The following is a 22496-nucleotide window of genomic DNA, read 5'->3' as shown; positions in this document are numbered from 1 at the left end:
ATAAACTCATGAACGGAAAGGTCTCACTCATTAATATACAAATTTGAGTGATTTTTTTTCCATATAGACAAATATATAATATATGTTCAGGTATAATATATGAACTAATTACTCTCTTGAATATTATCCGCACATTGCACCGACATATATACTAGTTATTAAATAAAAAATAGCCCCTATGGAGCCTTCTTGGTTTTGGAAGATATGGCACTCAAAGTTGTAGAGCTGGTCGTCTTTCATATCGAGCCGATTGTTTTGGAAAACAAATTTTATACTATATGGTAATATCGTAATCGTAATACAAGTTAAATCAAAGGGCACTATTGTCTATGTGGTTACAATCCCATTTACCATATCACCCTCCAAATGCATCCAAGTTCTCTTCAAAACTCTCCTCTTTCTCCATTTCAATTTTTGCATATCTTTTGGGTTTTATTAGGGTATATTCTCCGCTTCTTCTTCCTCTCTCTTCTCTCTAAAAAAAAAAAATGTAAAATTTTCACACTGTTGATCACCTCCACAACTTTAATAGTTATCCATATTTGAGAGAGAAGAGAGAGGAGACCTTTTGCTTATTGGGAACCTTTTCTGTTTTCATCCAACCAGTCAAAGGTGACGCTTTTATTGCACATCTTCGTGAATTTTAATCTGGGTTTTCTTTTACCTATTGTTATTAGTGACCAATCTTTGTTATTTTTGGGCTGTCCAGTTGGCGAATTTGAGAAAGATTTGATTCTGGTATGTATTTTCACATGGTGGGCAGTGCCATTTTGAATGTTTAGTCAGGTGGGTTCTATCCCCTGCTTCACTGGTGAAGTTTTCTTTTTCGTGTTTGTTTTTTTGGAAGATGATGATGGGTTCTGATCCAAATTCTTGTATGTAGCAATCTGTATGTTCTGATTTGATGCTTAGAAATTGATTTTTGTACTGCAAAAGTGAGGCATTCCGAAATGGTGGAGAATTCCTCAGCTTGGCTTAATTTTACCCTACACTTACTGTTGGTTCGACTGGGTATATTGGGGAGCGGGAGATATCTCCTCAAAATATATTTATCTACTTTTTATGTTCAAATATCTGTTTTGACTAATTGTAGTACATTTTTGTACATGTTTAAACCCTTATCTCTCCTACCTGACCATCAATCAGAACATTGTAGTGTTGTATTTTATTAAAAAGAAGCATTTGTTAATTTACGTATCTATGTGGACTAATGACATTAAGAATAAGCATGTATGCTATCATGAGTGAATACCTTATTCAGATTAGGATCATTTAGTTTGATCTGATGAGTATGAATGATGTTACGATTTAAGAAGAAGAATACTGGTTTAGATGACCTAAAATTGTTAGGCCTGATATGTACATCATTTATAATTCAGACATTGTTTGTTTTAAGAAAAGAAAGGATGCAAATGTAGCTTGTTTTAAATAATAATAATTCTTGGGAACTTGAATTGCTTTGCTTTTGTTTTTTTCAACCCCCCTCTATTTGCTGTGTTTCTCTCTCTCTCTCTCTCTCTCTCTCTCTTGTCTGGTCTTGCCGGCTGATGCAAAACTATTAACTGTGTTATTTATTGCTCTCTTTCTCTCTATCTCACATACACAGTCACACACTCATGTTTCATTGGAAATATTATTTGTCTTCTTCTCCAAGATGGTCATGCTATGTACCTTCTATTCTCTGTCAAAGAGTCTGGAATTTTTATTTCGGTATTTTCTTTTGACAGGCTATATCAAAGACTATTTTGTGGTGTATATTCTTTCATGTGGGAGGTGTGGATGGAGATGTCTTTCTAAAGACTACATTCGTGTTGTACGACAAGTTCAAGATGTCTTGATTTCATTTTCTGAAGACTCTGAAATACTAACTTGGAAGAACTTTGAACATTATTTTAACTAGCCTATTATTTTGGCAAAAGGTTTTTGCTGTTGTGAGTGGTAGTGACAGCTGCTAACTTTATAAGAGATCCAAAAGATAGAGACCAACTTATCTTGCCTAATGGAGGAAGTAGTTCCTTTATCATGCCAGAAGCAGCACATTCCTGCTAGGAAATTTTCATTCAATGGATTCTCCAAAGATCTCTGGGCTGCAGTACAAGACGGGTCTGTAGCTGATGTTGATTCTTCTTTGGCATTCCTCAAGAAGAGTGGAGGAAATATCAATTTTAGGAATGACTTTGGCCTTACACCTCTTCATATAGCAACCTGGAGAAATCACATTCCAATATTTAAGAGGCTCCTTGCTGCTGGTGCAGACCCTAATGCTAGGGTGTGTTAGTCTTCTGATCCTTTCGCTCATCTCAATTTTATGATTGTCATTTATACATGCATGCTGACTTGTTACTCTCTTAGTTTTAGCCATCACGTGATAGGGTGAGTAATTACTTACAATTTTTTCCCTTCATTTCTCACTGTTTGGTTAATCATTGGCATGTTTCTTAGATGTAGTGGACACCAATCTAAAACATCAATGTATTTATGGCTTGGTTATTTGATTATTTGTTTTTAGGTCGCCTCTTCTCATATGGCTAATTTGTCAACTCTGTTTTCCCTTTTATGGTACTTTGATAAATACTCTGGCTGTGGTGTTTTTGTCTTTTCTAAGTCTTCGCTAACACGCCAATGTAATGTTGAGTTGCTAACTGTGGAGCGATATTCGGTGTATCATACCAACCATGTGTGTTGTGTTGATGTGTGTCTTGGGGATTTGTTCACGTAAGCTACTAGTAGGGGTGAAAAATGAAAAAAAACTGCATTTTCTATGGCATGTGTGAAGATTGATGTAACTTGAAAGATTGTAGAGACTTAATGAGCACACAACCAAATGGCATGTTTCTCAATGCTGTATCAAGTTTGTATCCTGACAAGTTAGAAGAGAGAAATATCTCACAATCCAGATAAGGTTCAGAAAATAAAACGTGGATGGGTTCCAGCAGTGCAGTATTTCTTAGTGTTATAGTACAATGTTAATGGACCTCTGACCTAAAAGTAATGGTTATCTATTGCCGAAGATGTCAGTTTTCTATTTAATCTAGTCTGTTTAGAAAGCTTGATGTACATTCGTCTTATGAAGTCTATGCTTAGTTTATCAGGATGGGGAATCAGGATGGAGTAGCCTTCATCGCGCCCTGCATTTTGGTCATCTTGCTATTGCTAGCATCCTTCTCCAGTCTGGTGCTTCTATCACTCTGGAAGATACGAAATCTAGGACTCCCATTGATTTGTTGTCAGGACCTGATTTACAGGGCATTGAAAAGAATAATTCAGGTGGATGTGAAGACATTTCAATTTCTGTAACTCTTGATGATCCTTTTAGGAGTGTATAGGTTGACTTTCTTTGTCTTTTGCATTGTTTTTCCTTTTAGCTGCTACAGAGGTTTTCAGTTGGGGCAGTGGTGTGAATTATCAACTAGGGACTGGAAACGCTCACATTCAAAAGTTACCCTGTAAAGTTGATTCTCTCCATGGATCAGTCATCAAGTTGGTTTCTGCAGCAAAATTTCATAGTGCTGCCGTCACTGCCCGTGGAGAACTCTATACTTGGGGTTTTGGAAGAGGTGGCCGTCTTGGACACCCTGACTTTGATATACATAGGTAACCTGCATAAGAGGAATGTTTTGGATTGTCCAGAACGATCCAGCAATATATTTTTTCTGTTTGTATAGAGGGTTGTAGTGTAAAGCTGTATTTTATCGTGCAAGACATTTGGCAGATTAGTACCCTCTGTTTCAATGTAAGTGTCTTTACTTTCCTTTTTAGTCAGAGTAGAAAAAACAAATGTCTCTTTTTATATTTAGTAACTCATTAATTCCAATATTCTACATGGCATATTTAGTACCGCAAGATTCAATCTGCATTTTGGTACATTACACTCATCTTTAGTTTAAGACCACAAGATTCAAAAGTCTCATTTATTTTCTTGAACTCTGTGGTTAGTTAAACTAAGACACTTAAAATTGAAATGGATTGACTCCTGATTAAAAAAATTTGAAATGGAGTGAGTATTTTTTTTTAAAATCCTTTATGTTTTAATGTGATTATTTTGTGTTTTATTGCTCTCTCTGTTCTTCAACTCTGCTACTTAGATTTTCTCATTACAGCAGTATAGGTTCATAGTTAGTTTCCTTCATGTTTTTAAACTTCAATTGTGTTTGTTAATGTATATTCTTTCTTCTTCTTCCAGCGGCCAAGCTGCTGTAATAACTCCACGGAAGGTGATCTACGGTTTAGGGGCACGTCGAGTGAAAGCTGTTGTTGCAGCTAAACATCACACTGTTATTGCAACCGAGGCTGGAGAAGTTTTCACTTGGGGTTCCAACAGAGGTAAATGCTTTCCTGATATTCACATTGCCATATTTACCAACTCTGTCAGTAATCACAAGCAGCTAATATTGCTGCTGCCTATGTCCTTCATGTTATTAGGTGTATTAAAATTGTCATGCTTCCTTGTTGGTTGTAATTTAGTGCATAGGAATGGTATTTGACAAGTGTCCTTGCAGTTAATGTATTTTTGGCTTTATGCCTACTGCATATTGATTCATTTAGTGATGATGCACAGAGGGTCAACTTGGGTATACTTCTGTAGATACTCAACCTACACCTCGTAGAGTGAGTTCGCTGAGGTCAAAAGTAGTTGCTCTAGCTGCAGCAAACAAGCACACTGTTGTAGTTTCTGACTTGGGTGAGGTTTTCACTTGGGGATGCAATAAGGAGGGTCAGCTAGGCTATGGAACATCCAACTCCGCTTCTAACTATGCTCCAAGGGTAGTTGAGTATCTGAAGGGAAAGGCCTTTGTTGGAGTTGCTGCAGCTAAGTATCATACAATTGTTCTTGGATCTGATGGAGAGGTTTTCACTTGGGGTCACCGGCTTGTTACTCCAAAGAGAGTTGTGATTGGCCGGATCCTAAAAAAGATGGGCAACATCCCAATGAAGTTTCATCGTAAGGAACGTCTTCATGTGGTTGCAATAGCTGCCGGGAATACACATAGTATGGCTCTTACAGAGGATGGCACATTGTTTTACTGGGTGTCATCTGATCCTGATCTGCGCTGTCAACAGGTTTTAGCTGCTCTCTATGTTGTATATACTGTTTCTATCACTACATGAATAACGTCTAACATATCTTAATTATTTGTAGTTATATTCACTATGTGGCACAAGTGTAGCATGCATCTCTGCTGGGAAATATTGGACAGCTGCGGTTACTGTGACAGGTGATGTGTATATGTGGGATGGGAAGAAAGGAAAGGAGAAACCGCCTACTTTAACTCGGTTACATGGGGTTAAAAAGGCAACTTCAATTTCCGTTGGGGAGACCCATTTGTTGATTATCACTTCTCTATATCATCCTGGTTACCCACCTAATATGTCGAATAATCATTCTATACTCAAGCAGAAGATGAAAAGTGATACAGATGAACTCAATGAGGGATTTATGTTTGATGAGGTTGAGTCGGAGGAAGTTTCCTCTATCTCAGAAAAAGACAATGCCAAAAACAAGACTGCACCAACCTTAAAGAGCCTTTGTGAGATGGTGACTGCTGAGCATTTGTTGGAGCCACGGAATGCTATTCAACTGTTGGAAATTTCGGATTCACTAGGGGCAGAAGATCTAAGGAAACACTGCGAGGTATTTTCTTGTTGACTCCCTCCGTGTGCTTTTTCTGTGATCTTTTGTTAAAGAGAGGTTATGATGTAGTAATAAGGTTCAGGAATTATAAAGTTAGAATGTTAATGATAGAGTAAATAGCAATTAGAATAGTAGCATTTTCTAGACTAATAACAGCAACAACCAGTGAAATTCCACTATGTAGGGTCTGGGGAGGGTATAGTGTATGCAGACCTTTCCATTACCTCGTGGAGATAGAGAGACTGTTTCCAAAAGACCCTCGGCTCAAGTGCATCAAACCTAAGTAAAATGATAAGAAACTCTTGTGACTATTTTCTGTAGTTCTCTTTGCTAACGATTCAGGGTTAGGTGCTTGTTCTCCAATATAATTAACCGTTGGTTGTTTCTATTAAAAGATTAAACAAAATGAGACTATCAGTCTGGCTCTTGCTTCTAAAAGTTCTTTTTCTTCTCTTTGCTTCTCTTGGTCAGCTACTAGAGCCATGTGTGGTAGAGTATTGGTTCTCTGTCCTTTCTATAAATTCCATTTACAATAATCCATGGCTAACAAACAAAATTGCTTGAAAGCCTACATGTTCTAAGAGTCATGACCGATTCAACATTTGTTCACTGGGAGATAGATTTGTCAATGCCATCTGACTCAAAATAGAGTTTGTGGGTAGGGTGATAACGCTCAAACTACACTTCTTACGATTCAGAGTGTAGGAGATCATTAGCAATATAAACCCAACGTATAAGGTCGGGGTCGAATCCCACAAGGAACGGTTAATAGGGGAGGTGAATAGTGTAGGAAGAGGAAGGAGCGAAATTTGAAGAGTTGGACATTTAAATGAGGTGAGACCCATTAAATTACATCGGGCGGTTTCATTTGGCAAACTCGCACTAAAGTCGCCGAACGGTCGCTGATTCACCGATGGTGCTACAGCTCGTCCAAGTGAACAAGCCATCCCAGGTAAGAGAATGGTGGATTGGCAAGCCTGTTGGAGCCCGCTGACCATCTTCGGCGAGTCGCTGATATGCGCCTAAGCTCGCCCAAAATGTCAGAACGTCCAGGAATCTTTGGGCTATCCAGAGGTCTCTTAGGCGAGCATGAGCGGGTCCGCCTTTTGCGTTCGGCGTGTCGTCGAGTGGGATCTTGGCTTGCCCAAAATTCCAAAACTTCTAGGAAACTTTGGGTCACCCGGAGTTCTAGAAGGCGAGCATGAGGGGGTTCACCTGCTGTTTTTGGCGGGTCGCCGAGTGAGAACTTGGCTCGCCCTTTCCTTTGCATCCATGAATTCCTACTCCAACTTGCACAATGAACACCTGTTATTCAAAAACCACTAAAAACTTGGGTTGCCTCCCAAGAAGCGCCTTAGTTAATGTCGTGGGACGACGTGGACACGCATTCAAGCATTGTCCAAATACACCACATCAATCTTCCCTAGACTCGGGCCTTCACCGAAGTACAATTTTAAGCGTTGCCCGTTAACTTTGAATTTTGGACCCTCTTTAGGTTCAACCTCATAGCCCCATTCTCAAATGCACGATTTACTCTAAAAGGATCCGACCATTTGGATTTTAACTTTCCGGGAAAGAGTCGGAGACGAGAATTGTAAAGCAACACAAAATCACCAACTCTACAATCCCATTTCAGAATACGAACATCATGCCATTTCTTCATTCTTGCTTTGTAGATAGCTGAACTCTCATAGGCTCGAAGTTGGAACTCCTCCAAGGCGTGAAGTTGATCAACTCGATCCTTTGATGCCGCTTCCGAATTCAAATTCATGCCTTTCAATGCCCACAAAGCTTTATGTTCCAATTCAACCGGCAAGTGACAAGATTTACCAAACACCAATTGGTATGGTGACATGCCAATTGGTGTATTGTAAGCAATTTGGTAGGCCCACAAGGCATCCTCCAATTTCCGGGACCAATCCTACCTATTGCTATTCACCGTCTTGGCCAAGATTTCCTAGATCTCTCGATTAGACACTTCAACTTGCCCACTAGTTTGCGGATGACAGGGCATGGCAACTTTGTGAGTGACACCATACTTGCTCAATAGTGAGGTAAACAAACGATTGCAAAAGTGAGAACCACCATCACTAATGATAGCACACGGAGTGCCATATCTTGTGAAAATATAGCTCTTGAGAGATTGAACCATGCTTCGTCCCTCATTGTTAGGTAAGGCCACCGCCTCTACCCATTTCGACACATAATCAACTGCAACCAGAATATACTTGTTCCCATAAGAACTCACAAAAGGGCCCATAAAATCTATCTCCTACACAGCAAACAACTCAACCTCCAAGATTGAATTGAGAGGCAACTCATGTCGTCTAGACACACCTTGCTTTTGGCACTGATCACATTTCTTACAAACACATTGGCCTCTTGATACAAGGAGGGACAATAGTAGCCGCTTTGAAGAACTTTAGCTGCAATTCGGACCCCACTATGGTGACCACCGACTGGCGACGAATGACGAGCACTAAGGATTGCTTCAGCCTCCACTTCCAGAACACATCTCTGGATCATATGGTCAGCACATTCTCTAAACAAATAAGGTTCATCCCAGTAATATTTCTTTGCATAAAAAAGGAAGCTTTTTCGTTGTTGAAAATTCAAACCATCCGGGAGAATCCTACATGCTACAAAATTGGCGAAATCTGCATACCATGGGAGTGAACTATGAGATATCCCCATCATCGATTCATCCGGAAAGGCTTCCTCGATCTCCTTTTCTCCGGAAAGGCTTCAACCTTTTTTTCTTTTAATTTTACAATCTTACATAGTGTGCAGATTTGTAATTCGCTGTCGGGCCTGTTAGTAGGTTACAGGTGCTTCCTATATTACTTATCATTCAAGACTTTTTATTATGGATGGCTCTTACAGAAGATATGCGGATTTTTTTGCAGGATATTGCAATCCGCAATCTTGATTATATATTTACAGTCTCGGGCCATGCAGTTGCAAATACTTCACTTGACGTATTGGTCATGCTTGAGAAAGTGTGGGATATGAAGTCATCTGAACCCTGGAGTTGTCGCCGGCTTCCAAGTCCTACTGCCCCCTTCCCTGCCATTATAGACAGGGAAGAAGATAATGATATAATTGAGTCACTTAGAACACGCGGCAAATGTACAAGCAGGCCAATTTTGAGACAAGAGAGAGACCAGAGATTAGATAACTTCCTACAGTCTGATGAAATGAAAGAAGGGGTTCTGAAACAGGTACGAGCTTTGAGGAAAAAGTTGCAGCAGATTGAGATGCTTGAAGAGAAGCGATTCAAGGGGCAGACTCTTGATGACCAGCAAATTGCTAAGCTTCAGACAAAGTCAGCATTGGAGAAGTCACTTGCTGAGCTTGGTGTCCCAGTAGAAACTCTCCAATCAACAGTATCATCCTCTGTTCTTGCTGATGGAAAACGGAGCAGTAAAGTGGACATACCTAAGAAGCAAAACAGAAAGAGCAAACAAAAGGCAGCACCACTTGAGGTAGCGTCCAGTCAATGTGAAAGTGCTGAACCCAGCCCCAGAAAGGGTGCCTCGAGTGTTCAAATTCCTGAAGTCCAGTACGAGGTGAGGTTTTATCCTTCTGTATTTGTTCAATTCCTTCGTGATTGGAAGACAGTAAACTATGTTCCATGTCCAGGCAAGCCAATTTAAAAGTATCATCCATGTTTTAAGGTTTTTCATTTAACGATGTTGAAGGGTAATGATCCGATGAAGAGTGAAAAGTGAGAAATGTCTTTTGATAGCTTAAGATGATCAGGTTGATAGTGTCAGATTATTGGTTACAGCACTGCCTGGTTTGCTTCTGTATTTTTATATTTTATAAGCGGAAAAGGGTCAAAAATACTCTTAAACTATGTGAAGTGAATCAAAAATGCCCTCAATTGATAGTTTTCATAAATGCCCTTGCCGTCAATAGTTATGTCCAAAAATGCCCTTATTGTTACTTAATGGGTCAAAAATGTCTTTTTCAAATAAATATATATTTCTTTTCTTTTTAAACACATTTTTTTTCCTAGTGATGATTATTTTTAATTAAAAAATGTTTATCCTACTTCAATTTGGAAAACAAATTAGAAATAAAAATATTTTCTATTTTATGAGAAATTTGTTATCGTTATCTAAATGAAAATTAATGATGGGGTTACTAGGAGGGCATTTTGATAAAAATATTACTTTTAAAGAACACTTGTTGTTTTTTTCCTTTTAAAGCTACTTTTAAACTAATAAATAAGTAGGAAATAATCTTTTTTTCTTAATCTCATTTTAACAATTAAAATAGACTAACTTCATGTACCTTTTTAACTGATAATATAGGTTGTATATATAAGATCATAGTAACCTGTCATTAATTTTCATTTAGATAATGATAAAAAATTTCTAATAAAATAGAAAATATTTTTATATCTTAATCTTTTCCGAATTGAACTAGGATAAACATTTTCTATCACTAGGAAAAAAATGTTTTAAAAGAACAACAACATACCTAGTGAAATCCCACAAGTGGGGTCTGGGGAGGGTAGGATGTATGCAGACCTCACCACTACTTTATGGAGATAGAGAGACTGTTTCCGAAAGACTCTTGGCTCAAAAGTCACAGCCCGAAGTACGAGAAAAAAACAATATATATAGCATAATGGCAAATTGAAAAGTGATGCAAATTTTACAAGATAAGAACAATAACGATAGCAAAGTAAAGTAATAATCAAAGGCAATAACAACACAACTATAATAGCACGCTTAGACCTATGACCAACCCTAAATTGACACAAGGCAAGACACCATTTTATCCCTACTAGCCTTCTACCCTAATCCACGACCTCCATTTTTTTCTATTTAAGGTCATGTCCTCGGTGATATGGAGTAGCGTCATATCTTGTCTAATCACTTCTCTCCAATATTTTTTCGGTCTACCTCTACCACTCTGCATAACCCCCAAATCCAATTGCTCGCACCTCCTAATTGGGGCGTCTATACCCCTTTTCTGTACATGCCCAAACTATTTCATTCTCGCTTCTCTCATCTTGTCTGCCACAAAGACCACTCCACCTTCTCCTGAATGACCTCACTCCTAATCTTATCACTCCTAGTGTGTCCACACATCCATCTCAGCATTCTCATCTTTGCAACATGCATCTTCTGAACATGAGAGTTCTTTACTGGCCAACACTCCACTCCATATAGCAACGTTGGTCTAACCACCATTTTGTAGAACTTACCTTTAAGTTTAGGTGGTACCTTCTTATCACACAGAACTCCAGAGGCAAACCTCCATTTCATCCCTACTGCCTCAATGCAATGCGTGACATCATCGTCGATGTCCCCACTACTCTGGATGATGGATCAAAGATATTTAAAGCTTTCTGTCTTGGGGATAGGTTGAGTGGCAAGCCTCACTTCCATGCCCTCTTCATCCATCGCAACACTGAATTTGCACTCCAAGTATTCTGTTTTGGTCCTGCTCAATCTGAACCCTTTGGACTCCAAAGTTTGTTTTCAAACTTCCAACCTATCATTAACTGTCCCGAGTTTCATCAATCAAAACTATGTCGTCTGCAAATAGCATACACCATGAAACCTCCTCCTGAATAGACTGTGTCAGCTCATTCATCACCAAGGCAAAAAGAAAAGGACTAGACATAGATCCCTAATGTAGTCCCATCTCAACAGGAAAATGCTCTGAGTCACCTCCCACCGTCCTAACCCGAGTCTTGGCTCTCGCATACGTGTCCTTTGTCGCCCTAATATACACCATCGGGACACGTTTAGCTTCCAGACACCTACAGAGAACATCACTAGGAACTTTGTCATAAGCCTTTTCAAGATCAATGAACATCATATGAAGATTCTTTTTTCTTTCTCTAAATTTCTCCACCAGTCTCTGCATAAGATGGATTGCTTCAGTAGTCGACTGCCTCGGCATGAATCCGAACTAAGTCTCTGAGATTGACACTTCTCTCCTCACCCTCACCCTCATCTCCACCACTCTCTCCCATATGTTCATGGTGTGGCTTAGCAATTTGATACTCATGTAATTATTACAGTTTTGGATATCGCCCTTGTTCTTGTACAATGGAACCATAGTACTCCACCTCCATTCATCGGGCATCTTAGCTGTCTTCAAAATAACATTAAACAACCTAGTCAACCACTCCAAACCTGCTTTGTCAGCGTTCTTCCAAAAGTCCACCGGAATCTCATCGGGCCCGGTCGCTCTCCCCCTCCTCATCCTGCTAATAGAACGTCTAACTACATCAACCCTAAAATACCTGCAGTACCCAAAGGGTATTTTTGACCCATTAACAGTAAGGGTTTCTTTGGACCAAACTATTGATGACAAGGACTTTTTTTGGACCAAACTGTTGACAATAAGGGCATTTTGTTCATTTTACATAGTTTAAGGGCATTTTGACCCTTTTCAGTTTTATATTTTATATTGAGGAGCTGCTATATAACTACTTTTCAAAGTCTAGTAAATTCTGAATCTGGTTATTTGACTTAACATGTATCACCACTAGTTTGAGGAGGTATTATTATGAGTTTTTTTGTGGTCTCTAACAAGTCATTTCAACAAAACCCCAATGCTCTTTATGCATGGAATCTGCTTTGATTGGGTTATTGAACTTTTGCACTCTGATTTTCTTCTTGATTTTGGCTGAGGAAACGGTTTTGCTTCTAACAGTTCTCTTCCAATTGTAGGATGACCACAAAGGTTTGGAAGGAGCTGCTGCCAATCAAGATGCAAAAGATTCTCCCTTTGTCACCCAGAGACACCTTGGAAACACCTGTAATAGTAACTGTTCATCAGCAGTAGCATCAAAAAAGAAAAATAGGAAAGGTGGACTCTCCATGTTTCTAAATGGTGCTCTTGATGATGTTTTTAAAGTTGAACTTCCGCCACCACTTGTGCAAAAAAGTGAAGGCCCTGCTTGGGGTGGTGCTAAGGTTGTGAAAGGCTCTGCATCTCTTCGAGAAATACAGGATGAGCAGAGCAAAGTGGATACAAAGCCCTTGAAACTCAGAGACCCAGTAGAAGATCCCTCTGGTGACAGTAGTGGTGGTAAATTACGGTTGAGTTCTTTCTTACAGTCCAACCCAATACCCATGTCACAAACAGCATCTGTCTCTGATGTGGAAAAGAACACCCCTCCTTGGGCTGCCTCCGGGACGCCACCTCGTTTACGTCCCTCTCTCAGGGACATCCAACTGCAGCAGGTTGGTTATTCTCTACCCTCCCTGGTCTCCCTGTGCCAAAGGAAGAATGTGCATGGGTTTACAGAAAGAAATCTTTACTTCTGAACATCCATATTGCATAGTACTATCTGTTTATCTACATTGTATTCCAGTTGTAGTTGTCTTGCGTGCCTGGTTGATTCTGCTGTTTGTTTACCTATACAATTAACAAAGGCCCTTTAGTCTATAGAGTAACCAAGTAACTACTTGCTCTGTGATAATAGACAACTGGAAATTGCTTGTGTTCCTAATAGGATTGCTACAATCCCTGTCCCAAATAATTTGTCTATCTTTATCTTTAAATACATTCCAGCACTTCACTTTTTACCTGTAATCTCCTTGATGTTCTCTTTTGTATTTTTCTTAGAAACTTATTTCAAATTTCACTTGATTTGAGGTTTAGAACCCAATGCTCCAGTAAACTATTGAAGGATTTCCGAGGAATATGTACACGCCGCCGGTTTCTAGCTAATGCTATGTTTTAATTTGTTGGTCAATTTATAACTGCACTTGAATTCAGAATCCCTAATACATACATGCCTTTTGTTCCTGACAAAAGATTATATCTGCCTAATCTTTACCTGTAGGGAAAGCAGCCATTGGCTCTCTCTCATAGTCCAAAGACGAGAACTACTGGCTTCTCTGTGATGACTGGTCAAGGCTCACCATCGGAATCTAGTTGTCCGAGTCGCTGGTTCAGACCAGAAATTGAGACACCTTCATCAATACGTTCAATACAGATAGAGGAAAGGGCTATCAAGGACCTAAGACGGTTTTATAGCAATGTTAGAGTAGTTAAAAACCAGTCCTAAGAATGCCAATCAAAAAAGCCTAATCAGAAAAAGGTTCTGAGAGTGCCAAGACAGTTAGATGTTCAATTCCTGCTCTGCTCCCTTTGTTCTGCTGGGTTAAAGCTTTTTTGCCCGTAAATAGGTGTACAGTATGGCCTAATGTGTTGGTGTTTGGAAGATTAGATTTCTTGTTGCATCACTTCTTTTGGTGATCTCCCAAAATAATTGGAACTCTCAACTAGCTGATTTTAGTCGGCTGGTGTTTTCTTTACTCCATTTCAAATAAGGATCCAATAAAGGGCAAATATATGTATTTTTGTTCATGTGTATTTCTTGGATTAGTTGAAGACATACACATCCATGGTTTTTCTTCATTTTTCCAATCCTTCTGGGTGTGGGGCTTAGGGGGATCAGGCTCTTGGTTGAGTTTATTTCCTTTTTTCTTGTTGGTAAAAGCATGCGGCCTTCAAATATTTACTTTACTATTCATTTATTTCATGGATATATTGGACATTATAATCAAATTTATATTTTAATTGTCAAACTCCTTGATAATCTCACTACTAATTAGGGGTGAGCATGGTATGGTACGGTATTTGAAATTTTGGTATGGTAATTTTGGTATTCGATTTTTAAAACTATTATACCATTACCATACCAATTTAATTTGGTATGGTTCGGTATTTTGAAGTTTGGTCTCGGTATTTTGCGGTATGGTAAATTAGTAATCATTGTTTGTTTAACTTTGACTAATATATATTTGTATAATAGAGTATTATGACTTTGACTATTCCAAAAAAGGACCTCAGTTGTATAATGCTAACACATTATACATGTAGAAATATATATTCAAAGGAAAGTACAAACAACTTCTTTTGTTAATTAATTATATTTAAAATACATTTCAATCAAAATAGAAAAGTCAAAATTTCTACTTCTAAACATTTAGTTTATGCTAATACTAGGTTGCATATTTGTTAGTATTTTAATAATATATATATATATATGTTATTTCTGTAACTATATACTTCAGTATGATATTCGGTATTTTGTTATGTTATTTTTAAATATCAATACCATATCGAATACCAAAAATATTTAAAATGTATACCATATACCATATCAAATACCATAATATCAAAAATTATGGTATCAAAATTTTGAAGTGGTATGGTAATTTGGTAGATATCATACCATGGCCACCTGTGCTACTAATTACGGAATTCACATTGTTATGTCGAAAAAAGACGGTTTAAAATTAATTTCAACTTTATTGAGAGAAAATCAATTTTAGAAAAAAGAGGAGTCGCCACTTAATTTTTTAAAGAAATTAAGAAAACTTAATTTAAAAGATCCTAACAGATTTAAGTCTTAAAAATTCAGAGAAAAAGGTACGAGGTTCTTATTTCCACTTTGAGAAGGTGTTAAGCATTCAAAGTGGCCGCTAACGTGCGGTTATCCGACGATTTGAAAATTATTTGACTAACTTTTAAAAATATTAATTTAAAAGAAAACGAAGACTTTAAAATTATTTTTTTGGAAAAAAAATGATCAAACTTAAACATTGAAAATAATATACATGTATAAAAAAAAGTAAAGTTTACAAAATGCCTAAGTAAAGGTAAAAAATCATATAAAGAGTAAATTAACATGAATTGGTTTATCTTTAGGGAAATCTAATTAAGTTAAAACAAATTAAATTACTATCTAAGCAAGCATAAATAACATAAGTGAATAAATTATTACAACTCAAATTAATATAAATAAACAATAAATAACACATGAAAATATTCTCCGACACTTAGTTTGTGTAAGTCTGGACTAAGTTATTTAGCCATCTGCGTTTTGGGTCTTAAGCACAATTTCATTGTATATCGGAGTTGTATACATACTATATATCGGAATGTATATATACTATATACAACGTATACAACTTTATTTTTGAATATCGAATTGTATACACACAATATACCACCTATTTGTTCCTTGTATCTGCTGTATACCACTGTATATATTCTGTATATCAGTGTATACAACATTATTTTCCACTTGTATTCCATGTATACAGCCCAATATCAATATATAAATCATGAATATTACCTCTTTTCCATTTATCAACTTTCCAGCAATTCAAATAAGATGATGGGAGACTCAAAACTCAACGATATGCAATGATGGGGTCCAAAGATGGACTCGAATTTATATCACATGCACTAAAATAAAATTACATAAGAATTTACTTATTTTAAGCTAAACCAAGGAATATATCATGATATTTTAAGTTATCAAATGGATAAGCATCCTAGAAGTGACTAATGCATATATGTGGACAAAAGAAAGGAAAGAAGAAATATATTCAAGTAACTAAAGAATACAGATTTAATGTATACGCTATACTAGCTCAAATTTTAAAGAAAGAATTAAATCAATTAGGCCATGAAAGTTCTAATTGAATAATAACTTTAAGCATATTTTTGTTATCGAAATCATGTTAAAAGAAGAAATTAAAAACATGAAAATCTATATTGTCAAAGGAAACTATTTGAAAAAAATAATGAACAAAACTAAGATCTTTCATTAAATAATTCTAACACATGATAACTAATTAATTCTAACAAATGTTAACTATAAAAAATTTATATCATCAATCTAATTATTATTAATACATGCTAACTAAAAAAATAAGACTACGAATCAACTAAATATAAAATATAAATAATTAAATAAAATAAAGTTGAGAAAAGATTTTACCTCTTTTCGGGCAACAAGATTGAAGACGGTGAGCGGAAGAAAACTTTACCACCACCCAAGAGCTTGATGGAACTCCAATCTACAAAACAAACAAACACAAAAAAAGATTAAAAATTTAGACTCGAACTTTCTTGGGTTTGACGTTATAAGAACACTGTTCTTAGCTTAAATTTCGACTTCAATCTCCTATTTTCCTTGAAAAAAAATATAGATTGAAAGATAGAAATTTTCACAACTTTTAGGCCGGGGACAAGAGTCCAAAATCTTAGCCAAGTTAAGAAAATTTCTAACTTTGGGGTGGCTAAAAAAACCTCCCACTTCTCCTTCCTTCCTAATGAGAATATGAGCCTTTATATAGGCTCCAAAACCCCCCAAATTTTCATGTATTTTCGATGTGGGAGAAGTGATTTTTTTTAAAGAAAAAAATAAAAATTTCAAAAATACAAACCATAATTAAACTAACCTAACTAAAATTCTATTTAGTAAAAAATAAAATCTTTTGAGGTGATTTTTGAATAATTACATAAATAGTAATCAAAGATATAGTTATATAGAAATATGTGTATTATACTAAAATTTATATATTAAAAAAATAGTTAAGAATAACATGAAATATTTTTATTTTTTTTATAAAAAACTAATTTATTTCAAAAATGTTCAAAATTTTAAAAAATTCGATAGCTAATTTGCGTTGTGGATGGTCAAAATTGGGTGTCAACAGCTGTCCCTTTCTTTGGATAGGATTGATAAAAGAGATCCTAGACAAAGAAAATTGACAAATCCCATTTTGACCGACTCCATCTTCATCTTTCGGAAAAGGGGTCGGTACGGATTTTGGAATTATGACTGAACCTCGAAATAACCACATACTTTCTAATAGGAATGTGGTTTACTGTGGTGGAAGTGTTCATCAACTTGTGTTCAATGAGTTTGATATTCCTCTTCGGACTGTGTTCAGTTTGTTGCTAAGAAAAGATTCCACGTTGTGTTGCATCCTCTTTACATGTTGAAAATCTCCATTGATCCATTGGTAGGATAATGCTGCTCTATCGGTAGGATAGTGATCTATTAATAGGATACTCGGCAAAATAACTGTATGTACATTGGTACGACGAATGAAGATTCATTGGTAGGATATAAATATGTGTGTCCGTCGATAGAACGAATGAAGATGATCCATCGGCAGGATATTACGCATGTCCATTGTAGGAAGAATAAATGTGATCCATTGGTAGGATATTTCGGCAAAATAACTGTCTGTCCATCAGTAGGACGAATGAAGATCCATTGATAGAATATAAATGTGTGTCCATCGATAGGACGAATGAAGATGATCCATCGGTAGGATAGGATGTATGTCCATCGATAGGACGAATGAAAATCCATTGGTAGGATATGTTGGTCCATCGATAGGATGAATGAGAATCTATTGGTAGGATATGATGCATGTTCATTGATAAGATGAATGAAGGTGATTCATCGGTAGGATATGATGCATTTCCATTGGTAGGACGAATGAAAATTGATCCATCGGTAGGATATGATGCATGTCCATTGGTAGAACGAATAAATGTGATCCATTGTTAGGATATTTTGGCAAAATAACTGACTGTCCATCGGTAGGACGAATGAAGATCCATTGATAGAATATAAATGTGTGTCCATCGATAGAACGAATGAAGATGATCCATCGGTAGGATATGATGCATGTCCATCGATAGGACGAATAAAAATCCATTGGTAGGATGTAAATGCGTGTCCATCGATAGGACGAATGAAAATTGACAAGTTGCACTTTAAATCTTTTCTGATATTTGATGCGTCTTACGTATGCCCTTCAGGCGTTTATAACGCTGGAAAATGATGATGTTTCTCTCCGATGAAATTGATATACAATGGCCCTCTCGGCAATAATATGTAATGTTATCCTCTTGGATGATTTGAATGATGCATGATCCTCTTGGTAATGCCACGAAAATGAAATAGCTCTCTTGACAAATGAAAATGCAATGGCCCTCTTGGCAAATGAATATGCAATGACCCTCTTAGCAAATAAATATGCAATCGCCCTCTTGGCAAATAAATATGCAATAGCCCTCTTAGCAAATGAAAATCAATGACCCTCTTGACAAATAAAAATGCAATGACCCTCTTGGCAAATGAATATGCAATGACCCTCTTGGAAAATGAATATGCAATGGCCCTCTTGGCAAATAAATATGCAATGACCCTCTTGGAAAATGAAAATGCAATGGCCCTCTTGGCAAATGAATATGCAATGGCCCTCTTGGAAAATAAATATGCAATAGCCCTCTTAGCAAATGAAAATGCAATGACAATCTTGGCAAATAAATATGCAATGACCCTCTTGGCAAATAAAAATGCAATAGCCCTCTTGGCAAATGAATATGTAATGGCCCTCTTGGCAAATGAATATGCAATGACCCTCTTGGCAAATAAATATGCAATGACCCTCTTGGCAAATAAATATGCAATGGCCCTCTTGGCAATTGAAAATGCAATGGCCCTCTTGGCAAATGAATATGCAATGGCCCTCTTGGCAAATGAATATGCAATGGCCCTCTTGGCAAATAAAAATGCGATGGCCCTCTTGGCAAATGATTATGCTATGGCTCTCTCGGCAAATGAAAATAAAATTGTCATCCTCTTGGATGATTTGACATGATATTATTTTTTTATTTTTTTTTGAACAATTTGTGTTCGTTGGGACTCATGTCTTTGATGGAAGTTTATACGAGGCCTCGATGGATCTCATCTTGAATCTGTGTTCGCTCCATTCTAGCAATGTTGGAGATCATTTGAAGTTCACTCCGAACTTCTGATAATTCTTAACAAAATTTTTGAGATCTTCCTAAAAAATTCTATCCCAGTTAGATTCTTGACAAATTCGAGCTGCTGAAAAAGAATTTTGACATTCTTGTGGAATTTTTGAGATCTTCTCAAAAATTTTGTGCCAGTTTCATATATTAACATGATCTCCAATCTTGATTTGCTGAAGATAGTATCTTTTTGTAAATTTTTGAGATCTTCTCAAAAATTTTGTTCTAGTTTTCATTGTAAGGGAGAAATGAAAATCTTATAGGGAACATGACCGAGCCATTGTGGCGCCTACATATCCTGTTGGTGCAGAAATCAGGTCAAATGTAGTTCCAATGGTGTTGATGATGAGTACTGCAAAATCTAAGACAAGATAATCAATAGACACATGTGCAATATGAGCATAATAATATGGAAAACTGTATTACTTGCAATATTTACAGCTTAAAAATATGAGATATGCCACCCGTTTGATATGGACGATCCAATGAAGTAAAATAGACATCTCACACCGATGGGATTAGCCTAATGTTACATTATTTAGAGCAAACCATCCAATTTCAAAGGACAAATGTAATTTTTTAGAGAATGTAAAGAGATAGTCAAATTTTGCCTACAATTGGTACCAACAGTTAGGATTGCGTAGACATATTTCTTATTTCCTTTCTTATAACTGAAATTGACTTCGAGGTAATTCCTATAGCTTCAAGTAATACCTCAAACATACTTAAGTGTCGACAAGATTTTTTTATCTTTCTTCAAACAAAGGTTTAGAATTATACCAATCCTCATGTTTCAAGTACCCTTACAATAAACAAAGTCCTATTTCACACATATTTGAAGTGTTTGATTTGAGGATATTTTGCAAGTGCAGTCACACTCTCAAGAATGTTCAACGCATGCAACTGTGATATCATATGCTTGGCCTACATGTAAGTCTCCACTAATGTGAGAATATTTGGAATGAGATCATGTAGGGCTTGTTATTGGCTTGTAATGTAGGCTTAAGGACAGGTAGGATATTTATTTGAGATAAAAGTGACTTAATCTCTCCTTGAGCGTCATATTGAATTTGTGTTTTTGATGATTGTTACGCCTTTTGTCGTTCGATCCTCTTTGTTATCTGCTTCTTAGATTTTGACTTCTTTTTGAGTCTTTATTTTTGTAGCTTTTTCTCTTTTCACCCCTTCCTTTTGAGGTTTCTCCTCTTTTGTTGGAGTAGTTTCCTTTTTGTCTTTCATCGACCTTGTAGGAGTTTTTTTTTTGAAAGTCTTCTTTGCTTTCTTGACTTTGGAGACTTTACGTCTTTTGCCTTTGACAATTTTAAAGTTGGATCTTCTTCTATAATTTGCATATCTTTGGTGCGCTCAAGGAGGTTGGGCCAAGAGACGGATAGTGCATGTAAGCACTCAAAAGGGAAAGGGCTAAGATGTGGTTGTCCAAAAAAAAGGCTTTAGGCTCAAAGTGGGAAAACTAGGGATTAATGTTATTTGCTAGTCTTTGAAAGGCACAATCGAGTCAAAAACAAGCCTACAATCCTTTCTCAAACCAAACATAACTTAGAATTTCGCTTCAACAAACATTCAAGCCAAGTTCTAGATCAACAGTGTGATGCAATTGAATTTTATTCTAAAGCTCACCACATAATGCACATGAAGCCATGAGGTTGATTTTATTCTTACCTTGAAAGCCTGCAAGAGAATTTTCAAGCATCACAAAAGTACAAATGAAAGATACCAACAAAAGCTATGGTTTACCACAAAGACAATCCTTTTCATCCTACCTAATATTACACATATTCCTAACTGTATTCGTCCCAATCAAGAAGATATGACTCTTAAAATATGTACACAATTTATATTTTATTTTTATTTTTTATTATTATTATTTTTGGTTGAAAAAGGAAATGCCGAACCCAAGAAGGGCTGCCTATGTATCTCACCAAGATGAGAATCAAGTGTGCATAGTTCTTGCAGATATGATATATAAAATAATTTAAAGATTTAGACAAACTCAGAGTGACGTCTCGTAAGTCTAGTGCTTGTTGACATCTTCAGTTGAGGAGTGTCTTTTGCCTATTTGCACCAACACGTTTCGTGTCCTCCCGACCATCGGTGAGGACACCTATCATCATATTATTTTTCAGATATTCCTCAGAGATTATATATTGGTGTGTTCTTCCAATTTCCTGCAGGAATCACTTGTTGTGTTCTTTTTGGGGATTGTCTCTTAAACCTTGAATTCTTTCAACTATTTACGAGAATCATACATTGTTATAACCTTCCCCGACTATTTTTGGGGACAGTTTTCCTGCAAAGATATGATAAAAGTGTGAAAGTAGGTCCATTATAAAAAATAAGTAATAAGATATAGAGTAAGGCTTCATAGTCAAAAACTCCCCCGATTGATCTTTCAGACTGTGTATTGGTGTCTTGTAAAATTTAAGGTCATCGTTATTTCTCATGAATTCTTTGTCCCTGCAAGGTCCATAAGAGAAAGAGTTATGATTTTTCTTAGATTAAAGAATTGAAAGAGATTAGGGTTAAAACTTGTGGTTGAATGTTGCCGCCGATTTGGGATTGTCGTGATTCCCTCTCTTGAAATAATGTCGTCTCTCCTTTGATAACAACCTCTACAAAGGAAAAAAGAATCAACTTTGTTGAACCCTCGATCTTTGAGAAGTAAGCAAGTTTGATTTCCGACACAAATCAGTCTCTCCCTGAGAAAGAAGAATAACCCAAAAGCCAAAGTATTAGTCCGTGTTTGTAATAATTAATATAAAATATCACACAAATAACTAAACATACAAATGTTGCTTTGTTTGAAGACAAACTAATCATGGGTGAAGAAAGACTAAATGGACTGAAATTGACCCATTTTAATTTTACAATTATGTGTGAGAAAGGCTGACTTGTGTTGAATCACGGATTTCTTGCGCTTCAACTTTTGTACCCTCGTTCTTCTTAGATGCAGAAGAAGTTCTCAATTTTTTTGAAAGAATGAGAAAAAACTAAAAACTTCAAAGATAGGACCGAGCCTTGAAAGGCTGCCTACGTATCTCACAAATGAGAATTAGGGTCCTACGTAGTTCGACCAACTTGATTTTTTTTTTAAAAAATGAAACATCAATCCCTTTTTTTGAGATGAGAGAGCAAGGTTTATGATTTGAGAGTAAGTTCAAAATTTATTGGGAAATTAAAGACTCATGGAGTATTTGGACGCACTGTCGATAGTGACTTAATATTTATG

General features: G+C 36.7%; 1 protein-coding gene across 1 annotated transcript; it reads left to right on the top strand.

Moving 5' to 3' along the window:
• The first annotated feature begins 413 nt into the window (after nt 1–413).
• LOC129887419 (uncharacterized) lies at nt 414–14032 on the top strand. Its single transcript, XM_055962517.1, has 11 exons — nt 414–612; nt 710–786; nt 1728–2269; nt 3093–3267; nt 3366–3594; nt 4184–4323; nt 4559–5061; nt 5141–5632; nt 8539–9201; nt 12334–12849; nt 13455–14032. Exons 3-11 carry the CDS (start codon nt 2000–2002, stop codon nt 13677–13679), a joined length of 3213 nt encoding a protein of 1070 aa, XP_055818492.1. The 5' UTR covers nt 414–612; nt 710–786; nt 1728–1999; the 3' UTR covers nt 13680–14032.
• Nucleotides 14033–22496: the final 8464 nt, after the last annotated feature.

The sequence above is a fragment of the Solanum dulcamara genome, chromosome 4 (genome assembly GCF_947179165.1).
Source record: "Solanum dulcamara chromosome 4, daSolDulc1.2, whole genome shotgun sequence".
In the NCBI taxonomy this organism is placed as follows: Eukaryota; Viridiplantae; Streptophyta; class Magnoliopsida; order Solanales; family Solanaceae; genus Solanum; species Solanum dulcamara.
This window is presented reverse-complemented; position numbering and strand designations above follow the sequence as displayed.

Coding starts and splice junctions, on each gene's coding strand:
- LOC129887419 (XM_055962517.1), top strand. CDS start 2,000: ATGGAGGAAGTAGTTCCTTTATCATGCCAGAAGCAGCACATTCCTGCT. Junction 5,062..5,140: donor CTGATCTGCGCTGTCAACAG/GTTTTAGCTGCT, acceptor AATTATTTGTAG/TTATATTCACTATGTGGCAC. Junction 12,850..13,454: donor GGGACATCCAACTGCAGCAG/GTTGGTTATTCT, acceptor CTTTACCTGTAG/GGAAAGCAGCCATTGGCTCT.